At 32.8% G+C, this 11,282-nt stretch overlaps 1 protein-coding gene across 1 annotated transcript; it reads left to right on the top strand.

The window, feature by feature from the left end:
• Positions 1-7,766: 7,766 nt before the first annotated feature.
• LOC131066912 (uncharacterized) lies at positions 7,767-9,937 on the top strand. The gene is made up of 2 exons (XM_058001811.2): positions 7,767-8,065; positions 8,936-9,937. Exons 1-2 carry the CDS (start codon positions 7,888-7,890, stop codon positions 9,526-9,528), a joined length of 771 nt encoding a protein of 256 aa, XP_057857794.2. The 5' UTR covers positions 7,767-7,887; the 3' UTR covers positions 9,529-9,937.
• The last annotated feature ends 1,345 nt before the right edge of the window (positions 9,938-11,282 follow it).

The raw sequence follows: 11,282 nt of genomic DNA, 5'->3' as shown, positions 1-11,282 counted from the left end.
TGATTAAAGGGATGCATAAAAAGAGGAGAAATTAGTGGGAAAAAAATTAGGAGGGAGTTTGAAATTTGAAAATTAACAAATTAGGTGGAAAAAGGGAAACTAGAAAGATTAGGAATTAGGGAAAAAGATGACACCTAATTAATAAATTTATTAATTAGTTCACAACAAAATTAGTCAATCAAATGATTTATTTAATTGTGACATGAGAGACTTAGAATAAACAAATAAATTTATTTAACCTAGAGGGAAATGTTAATAGGATTGAATGAATAAATCATAAAACCCTAGGAGACTTAGAAAATGAATTAGGCCAAGACACAATTGAAGCAATAAATGTATGATATTGATCATGATGAAAAGGGATAAATGACAGTGATTTGATAATTGATACGAAGCCAATAATGATTGACGAAGATCAATGACAAATTGATCAAAATTGACAAAAGGGATTGACTTGATAGACGATAATTGATAAAGGATCAATGACTAATTGACCCAAAATTGACGAAGAATTAATGATTGATTGAGATCAATGATGAATCGATCAAATATTGATAAAAGGTCAACTTGATGAAGGTTGAATGACAAAAGATCGATGACAAATCGATCACAAATTGATAATTAACGATTGAAAAGAGATCCAAATTGATGGAAATTGATTGATAATTGACCAAAGATGATTGAAAATTGATTAAAAATGATAGAGATCAAGGACAAAACCCTAATTCAACACCGATTAGGATTGGCGATGTCCAATTAACATGACAAGTTGATCACGACCACTAATTGCAATTCAAAAATGACATTGACAAGACCTAATTCAAAATGCGAGAGATTAGAATCAAATAGGAAAGAAATGCAGAGGAAAAACACAATGCCGACAAACAATAAAGATCGAATGCGACATAGAAGAAATGTTAATAAGATGCAAAAACCCTAAAAGAAGATCACACGAACATGTTAAAGTATGACACCGCAAGCGTTGACCATTTTTAGACACCTACAATTATATCTTTTGAATTGGTACTTATTGATTTTATTTTTAATATATATTTCAATTATTTGTAGAAATATGACTCAAATTTTAAAATTCTTATTAATTTTAGGAATGTGTTATTTCTTAAATATAAAGTTAGGCATGACTTGAATTGAGTATATACTCTTAGACTCACAATAGCTTGTACTACTACATCAAACATCGAAAGACACTTGAAACCTTAAACATTATCCATCTCAATACTTTAAATTAACGATACATTTAATTCTACTTAAAACCTTGAATGTTATCCATCTCAAAACTTTAAATTAACAATATATTTAATTCTAGAAGACTCTTAGAACCTTGGTTGTTATATCTAAGGGCCAGCCTTAACCAGCACACACTAAGCTTTGACCGTTTAGGTCGTTGGTTCCCTTCACAGTCAGTAGTAGCAGTCAGCAGTCAGTAGTTCCCACGCGTGAGAAAATCAAACTCATATTCAAACGTTGTTCCCGCGCTACCCCAGAAGTTTAGTGGGTGTCGTAAATTGTCCTCATGAGGTAGTCACACTGTTTCATAGCTTCCCAAGCTAATCAATTTGCATTTTTGCTAGCGTAATCACAACCTTTGCAAAAATGAGAGCGTTGGAAATGGTTTGGTAGACATGCATTCAAACTAGCCTTAATTTTCTAAAATAAATACTAAGCAAGGACTACAAATGCCAACAAGCTCTAAAGTATAAGTAAGCTCAATCAAGTATTTTATTTACAATCAATGGAAGGTAAATATCTTGATAGGGGATTTGTAGGTAATTTTTACTACTCATAGTTGAGTGCCTAATGAAGTAGGGACAACAATAAAGCTAAATCTAACCTTAATGACACAAGTGGTCATGCCACCATTAAGTCTCTAACCCTTCCGAGTTGAAAAAGGTAGTTGTTGTACGTGATAGTCAACATAAGTCAAGATGGAACTTCCCAAATTAAATTTAAATATGATTTTACCACACCAACATAACAATAAAATATAGTAGCATGCAACAACTTTCAAAAGAGAATCAAGTGCCATGAAGGGCGACCAAGATTGTGATAGATGGCATCTTGGTATGAGGATTTTTTTTCATTGGAATGAATGCCCATTTGGTGCAACTCGTGATGTTGAGAATGACATTTTCTTTCTTTCTTTTCTTTACACTTCCTTCTTCTAATCTACATATAAATGTATTGAGCTCATATGAGTTGGTGTGAGAAGATTTAAGTGTGAAGCCCTTATATTTTAAAGTTTTGATCCTATGGGCTATTGTATCTATTTTTCTCTTGAGCCTTGCATAATGATAATATATACAATTTTTGTTTCCCTTTTATATCATTATTAATTATTTTCCTTTTGGCAATTGAGCTATTCTTGTTATTTCTATTACTTATTTCATTTGGTTTTATCCTCCCTTTTGTTCTCTATTTTCTATTTTCATGATAGATTGAATCCATGCAATGTAGGAAGTAATCCTCAAAAGGTGTGCTAAGAATAATGGATGGGATTTCTATGATAGCAAGAAAAATAGATGGTGGGATAGAGATTGAAGTTTATGGGTAAGTAATAAAGTTGAGAGAGTAGAGGAAGCTAGGAAAATGGGACGATATTAGTATTACATAAAAGGTTAGCATGAATAGGATGACACTCTATGTTTGGGTTCAGATAAAGAATGGGATGTGGAAGATGGTTACGTCAAGGGAGTAGAAGTATGCTATGAGACAAAAGGAATGAAGGGCAAAGAAAGGGGAAAATAGTGGATAAGGGGAATGTAAAAAAAAAGTATAGAATTTAGGTGAAGAATTGTTAAGAGTTAATATGGGCTCATTAGGAAAGTCTAGGATCAATGGATGAGTGTTGTAATCATACTCCGGTTAGTTAATTAGTTAAAATATAGTCTTTAATTCATTTACAATCTACACAGTCAATGCCAAAATCACTAAACATCATGAGTCATTTGGTCATGGACCTTGTTGGGAATTCCTTCCTATAAGAAACTAAAGTGAGTCCAATCTGGGAAATAAGTTGCATGTGGTGTCTAAGCATGGAATATTAGAGATTTTGTGAGGTGAAGATAACGTTGAACCATTATTTTTTTATAACTATGTAGTGGAATCAATAAATGACTAATATTTGATTAATATAGTTATTTTCTCATTTATAACCCTATTCATTGATGTGGTATAAGTGCTCCCAAGACAACTAGAGTCTAGTGGAGATGTAAAATAATAATTTGACTTGTTTGTCATGGGTTCCACCAATAGAGGTGGCATAGAAAGGTATTCTTTGATTTGTTGGTAAAAGTTGTAGGGCCTTAATATATAAAATAAGGACAAAGTTTCTTAAAGATAAAACTAGAAATATGCAAACATAGCAAAATGCCACCATGTCCCAACTAGAAGGAATCCTATATAGCATAAGCATGGACATTATGCGACAAAAAATATAGTATAGCCAAAAAATTATAATCCTAGAGGGACCATATCATATCATGGGTTTTCTTTTCCCAACTCCATCAACCTCCATGTTAGCAAATTGTATTTAGAGGAACCACCTTCTCCTACTACTTGTCCACGATTTGGAGCCTTAGCTATGACAACTAACTAGGCTTGAGGTTTTGGTTGTATCAGTTCTAGCAACAACCTATGCAACTTGCGAACCCTAAGATAGTGAAGGGTACTAAATACTTCTATAAAATGTGATGACATTGGTTGGGTTAACATATTACCATAAACAACTGATTCATGCTCAATAAATCTCAATCATTTGAGTTAGGCCCTTTCTTTATAGCTTCATGCACATTCTTGTAAATTAGACCTTCTTCTCTAGATATTTATGTTGGAACAACCCACAAACACAAGCCTTCCCTTCATGCAAATTATAGTTCTAGATTGCCTTGTCTAAAATGTCCCCACTAATATACTATGGGTTAACAAATTGAAATACAATTTGACTTAAATAACCATATCTCTATAGAAGATAATAGTAGCTTGAAAGGGGAATGGAGACCACGTGAAAGGGATAGAGACTTTGAGGTGCAGTGACATCCAGTAGCTCCACCCCAACGATCACCTTAATGGATCTTTCCACTTTGTCGCAATCCCATTTAAAAACTTTGTGCATATATGCACTTCTTAAAAGGGGCCTAAATTTAGAAATTCCAATTTCCTAATAGGGATTTTAATCTGCTAGTTTAGTGGGCGCTAAGCCATTTAGAAGTAGAGCAAGAAAAACCACATAGAGTAAAAAACCAGAATAAGGCTACATATAAGTTTATTTAGAAACTCAAGTTGATCCAAAAATATGTCATTTGGGTGATAATCAGGTTCTACAAGTAAAAGGAATTAGAGACACTAAAGTTAAAAATAGAATGTTTATAAATATTTTAAGTTTGGATCCAAAATTAGAAATAAATTTATTCTCCATTTTAAAATAGAAAATAAAGGGTATATATTTGAATTCTATATGATGATAAACTATTTGATTAAGGATATGATTCAAGACTATAAATGCTTAGGTTGGTAAATTTTATAATAGTTTATATAAATTTTGCAAGTTCATGAACACCTAATCCCCATCCTTTATTGTTCATAAATCAACACATCCTATGTGTGATGGGATATTTATTATTTTTGAAACACAATAGAAGATCATCCTCATACATCTATGATAATTTGATATTTTCATGCTTTTGTTAGTAGGAAAACTTGATCTGACAAAAGAAATTGTGCCACACTAATGAGATACTTGGTTCTTCTTGTCCATTATAAGCATGCCATGTATTTGAGGTGAAAGGAGGATTTTACCCATACATAATGTATATCAAATTTCATACTCACCTCCAAAAAAATTCAAGGATTTTGAAATGATATCTAGAAAGTCATTTTTTAGATGTGGATGGAAGATCATACATTTATGTTGGTTGAATATTTTTGTAATTATAAATTTTGTAGACTTGTCAACTTCAAAGGTACATATAGTGATGGAACAACAATCACATTTATGGTATTATTGTTCCTTCAACATTTTGCAATATTGGAAAGGTTGAGGATCATTAGGAATGGTTACTTCTATGCCTGAATGAAGGAACTTGATGCATCAACGAAAGGTAGGTCAACACCATCCATAACATAGATCCGTGCTTATGCAAGAGGGATATTATATAAGAGATCAAGATCAATGAAAAGGACACCAAGGGCATGCAATTATAAAATGTATTTTTAATATAGAAAATGTTATCATCAAGACTATTTCATTTTTTTAAATAACTTAATACTATATGATGCATTAAAATATTGCAATTGTTTCATTAAAATGAAATATTTGTGTGATTCAAATGTTTTCATAAGAAAATGTTATTAATATATTTTAGAAAAATGTTAATATATAATATGAAAAATATGAGAACTTTTACAAGTTCATCTAAATATTTTTAAATAGGAATATACAGTCACCACATATTGTCTTATTTCATATGAAACATAGGGTAGAGGACCCAATAGTTGTGCACCCTAACTTCGCGCTTCTCAAAATCCTACGTGGAAATTTCAAATCACTTCGAATTTTTTACAGTAACTTACTTGGCAAGTCCCCTGCTTATAACTAAGGTTTCAGGGCCACATCAGCATGCCTTTTGTCAAGGTGTCCAAAACAACCCTAAAAAAAAGTGAGAGCAATAGGTGTGCAAAAGGGCCCCAATACTTGTGCAGCTGATGTGGATGACATGATTGGTTACTTTTCACAACAAATGGTATATTTCATTAAATTATTGGTACTTGTCATACAACTATTGGTGCAATGTTGTATAAAAGTTGGACATTAAATCAACAAGTATGGGGGTTATAAATCAACAACTCCTATCACAAGAATTGGAACGCGCTCAACTATTGGGTCCTTTCCCCTAATTGTTTAATATTATTGTGATAATCTTGTTTTTTAAACTCTTAATATATTTTTAATGTGTATAATCGAAACTTCAACACAAATAATAAGAAGGGACAACTATTTGTTCATTCTTATCAACCATCCAATAATACTATTATTTACTTTTGTAAAAGAAAAAATTATATAAAAAAAATATTACAATTTCATTTGAATATAAAAAATTAAAAAATAACATTTATATTAAATATTTATCACTACTATACTTGTTTTCTATTTGATTATGAGGACTAACACTTTCTAACAGGAAAAATAAAATAATGGAAATGCTTTCATAATATTCAAATGATTTTATTTTTTTTAAATCTTACATAACCAAGAATATAAATGTGTCATAAACCTATATAACTAGTTATTTATTAAAAAAAATATAAAAATATTGGATTAGTTTGGTGAGTTATGATCATGGATCAATCAAAGAAGAATCTCACAACCGCATTCATTCATTGGGATGGCTTCTTGTGGGCATAAACAAAACAATCCCCTTATACTCCAATGGAAAGTTGTGGTACATGAATGTTCATTCAAGTATTGCCCTTTAAATCTAGTGCTCCTTCTTTCACGCATTCCCTCATCGATGGACACTCTAGCAAATAAGTTATAAAAGAAAATTAATTATTAGTGAATTTCCTTTTAAACTTACTACAATAAACAATACTTCTATTTTCATTGAAACAAATAAAAACCCACCTATTGGTTTATAGAAAAGAATAATAAATATTACCTGAACCAAATTTAGAAGGAGATGTAATGAATAAGAACGTCACAAAAATATATGTGCTCTTGCCCATACTCTACAACTATTAATGTCATCCGCAATAAAAATATAGTGTACTATGTGGCGAAGAAATAAATCGAGACAGTATTCATAGTTGAGATGGCATCGACATCTCCAAATTATCTGATTCTGGATGTGAAGCTTTTCTGTGTCAAACGGTGATGATATTTCAATGAAGATCAGTAGAAGCGTGTGTTTATAGTTGGAGGCAGATAAGAAATGCATGAGCGGAAGCGTTGGGCACTTATTCCCACATTTTATTTGATTGGGCGGGAGTGCAGTTTCAAAATTGCATTTGAAACCTAACTATCGCAATAACTGTCATGGTGGAGAGTCGGAGGACAGTCGAGGGAGTGTTACAGTAAACAGAAAGACAAACGGAATGTTAAGAAGGCCCACATGCGACACCTAAGCGGTCAAAGCTTAGTGTGTGCTCTTTAAGCCAGCCCATATCTAAGCATGGGCTAATAGTGTGTTTATTATGCTCTCACATAAAGAACCAATGTGGTTTCATGTCGATTGTCCAAAAGAATTTGATCTTGTGACCTCAATTTTTCAATTACATCAACTTTACCTCTCCTTTAATTCACACACGTGATTATTAACAACTTTTGATCAATATTATTTTAACTAACATCAAATTTTAAAATATTTACTCTTGCAAAATTTTGTGATTAAAATCATATGAAAAGAAGTAATAATGTATACTATCTAGAAGGTTATGTGATGATGTGATTAATGTTTACTATCTATATATATGTAATAATGTGATTAAAGTCGTTTAAAAATAAAAATAGATATGAATCATTTTATGATACAAATGACTTAATCTAAAAGAAATAATGTTTACTATATGTGATGATGTGATTAAAGCCATTGGCAAGGGATTTCAATTTACTCATTGAACATGACTGACCAGGATAAAAGTATATAGTAGATGGAAGCATTCCTTTTCCATCCGTGAACCTTCCTGTCACAGATTCCTCAGAAAGGACGCCCATGTCCCACTAAAAAACTAATCTAATCTAAAAAATGCTGTTCTTGAAACCGCACCCGTGACCAGCATGGCATTCCTTCTCTCACCTGTCTATATTAGTAACGACAAATCCTTTCATAATCTCTAACAACGATACTCTACAGAAAGAATCCACTGAGCTCCATGAATCCAAAAAAGCTCTGGCTTGAAAGTACCTTGATATTATTATTTTCTCTTGCATTGTTGAAGCCTCAGATCAATGGTGCACCGCAGCAGAAGAAGAGCCCGTCCTCATCCATTACAGTGGTTGGAAGAGTTTTCTGTAAAACATGTTCTGCCCCACAGAGCTACTTCATTCCAGGTTTGAGTTACAGTCAATTTCTTCACGCACTTATTATTTATTGAAGTTATTTGTTCAACTCAACTGGTCATGAATCAATCTCTCTTAAGATTGTATAACATTAATCATGATAAAAAATGATCTTTTATGTTCATATATAAGATGTTTGCTTCAAGATGATTTATGAACTTGTATGATTGAACAACATAACTCCTTACAGTGTTTTGTTTCAAACAATCTATACATAAACTACCATTTCTGTTTTAAGCAATTTAAATATAAACCAATATTTCTGTTTCCAACAGTTTGTATATAAACCAGTATTTCTGTTTCAAGCAAATTACATATAAACAAATTACAATCAATCACTATTTCTGTTTCAAGCAATTTACCTAAAAACCACCATTTCTGTTTCAAGCAATTTGCATACAAATTAGTATTTCTGTTTCAAACGATTTAAATAAAAACTACAATCAATTTCTCCACACACCCACCACTTCTGTTTCAATTTCTGCACACCCATCATTTCTGTTTCCATTTCTGCACACACCCACCATTCTGTTTCATGCAATTTACATATAAAATACAATCAATTTCTCCCATTTCTGCACACACCCACCATTCTGTTTCAAGCAATTTACATATAAAATACAATCAATTTCTGCACACACCCACCATTTCTGTTTCCATTTCTGCACACACCCACCATTCAGTTTCAAGCAATTTACATGTAAACTACAATCAATTTCTCCCCACACCCACCATTCTGTTCCCAGCAATTTACATATAAACCATTATTTCTGTTTCAAGCAATTAACATATAAACTACAATCAATTTCTCCACACACCCACTATTTCTGCTTCAAGCCATTAACATACAAACCATTGCAGGAGCACAGGTGGGTGTGGCATGCAGTCTCGGACGGAAAACAGGGGAAACTGATAGCCGCGGAATGTTTCGAATCGGGCTTCCCTCAGACTTCAAAATCGACAATTGCACTGTGCATTTGCTGGGCAGCTCCCTCCAGTCGTGCAACGTGCCCTTTCTCAATTCCAGTTCAAGACTGTCCATCAAATCCAGGCTGAATGGCCATTTCGTTTACAGAGCAGCTCCTCTCAGCTTCCGTCCCCCATTTTGCAAGAAGCCCAGCAGAATCCTGTCTTCTCAGACCAACCCTACATCTTCTAAATTTGATTTTCCGTTCCCGCCCCTGATTCCTCCATTTGGGGATCTCCCTCCCATTCCATTTCTACCACCCATAGGCTTTCCGCCCCTGATTCCTCCATTTGGGGATCTCCCTCCCATTCCATTTCTACCACCCATAAGCTTTCCGCCCCTGCTTCCTCCATTTGGGGATCTGCCCCCCATTCCGTTTTGGCCTCCTCTTCCTGACGTCCCTATCAATCCCCCATTAGACCCTTCACCACCTCCTCCACCCATTTCTAGTTACCTCAGCAGCCCACCAGCCCCTGCTCCTTCCTGAATTAGCTTTCATCTTCCTCCGTTCTTACCCAGTAAGAGTGCCGGTAAATTTTTGGGAAACGGATTCAAATTGTCATATATGCACAGGGAATTTCATATGGCATTAGCTGTCATTTGTGGATACAGCCCCTGCTCCACTGTAAATTATGTTTAACTACATCTATTTTATATACCTATATGTCAGTCCCTAGTTGGAATAGTTGTGGAGCCTCTATAATGGCAGATATTTCAATAGTTGTGATAGTATTCATTGGCTTGAAATAGTCACGATAGTCATTATTGGTTCGAAATCGTCATTTTACATCATCTTGATCTCTCACTCATTCATTATGATGATGGATTAGGGAGTGTGATCTCAAACGTTGATGATCAAAAACTTGCACACAATAAAATCCAGACGCTGTTTATCATGACCTGAAAGTAATTATTAGTTTGTTCAATTTTTTTAATACTATAGTATTATTAGTTGTGATTTCAAAGTTGTTTTTATTGATAGTCGATAATAATAATTGAATGAAATGTATTCATTAGATCTAAAAAGTAGTAAAGCAAAGTTTCAATAAATCAAAGAGCAAGTTATCCAGTTTCAAAATGTGTATGATTTGGATCAGAACTAAGGAATTTGACAAGTTATGAAATGGATTGTATCTTCCTCTAACCTATGTTTGGCTATATTATATATTGTTTAGCTTTATTTATCCTTGAGCTAAGTAGTAGCTTCATTCTTGTATTTGCATTGTTTCAATAAATAATTTTAAAAAAAGTAATAAATCATGTGATGACATTTGGACATTTCAATAAAAACGCAACTTGATGCATAACTATTGATCTTTCTATATCGATGGCCTTTTTGAATATCACAACAAAATGTGTGTTGATGTGGCATCATATTTGATGATGTAGACTTGAAACCTTAGTTATAAATGTGCCCTACCAAATAAGCCATTGAAAAGAATTGGGAGCAATTTGAAATCGTATGTATGATTTTGAGAGGCGCAATGTTAGGGTGCTAACTATGGATGCTCTCCCCTCAAAGAATTTTGTGAGTGGATTTTCAAGAGATTGTTTATTTCATGCCCTTACTCGTTATAATTATTATACCTACATTTGTTAAATGGATGTTGCATTCCTCAATTTTTTGTGTTGGCCTATTTTCCACTTTCATATGTTCTCCAATAATGTTTGGTTTTACTTGGAATATTGAGATTTGAATTTAATAACAACTTTATTTTTTACCAAAATTTTATGTTATATTTGAATTTAGTTGTAGCATTAAATTTGACACCATAATTGTTATTCATGTCATTTGCTTTTGGCTTCAATTGTGTTGAACTTTGATGCAAAAAAGTTCAACATAGTTGTAACCAGAAGTGAATGAAATGAATCACAATAGACTATAGAAATCTAATCTCTCTAATTGATACCCTTCATGGGAGGGAAGATTGTTTGAAACCATAATTGTTGTTTAGCCATTCTTAAGTTCAACTTAGACCAATTAAATATACAAAAAATTGTAGTTAATGGTAACATACTTTGTGAATTGCATTATAACATTAAGTCAAATGTATATTTATATATTAGAGATTATTATAGTGGTGAATCTTCACCAGTCGATAAATATTTTTTATTTAAACCTCAACTTGTAGTGAAGGGTAGACCATAAGGGACACTATATTATCATAATTTCATTAAAATTTAATTAAATACTAATTAAATTGTTCCAATATGATTTAATTTAAGTCTCACATTAACCAT

This window comes from Cryptomeria japonica, chromosome 9 (genome assembly GCF_030272615.1).
Source record: "Cryptomeria japonica chromosome 9, Sugi_1.0, whole genome shotgun sequence".
NCBI lineage: Eukaryota > Viridiplantae > Streptophyta > Pinopsida > Cupressales > Cupressaceae > Cryptomeria > Cryptomeria japonica.
This window is presented reverse-complemented; position numbering and strand designations above follow the sequence as displayed.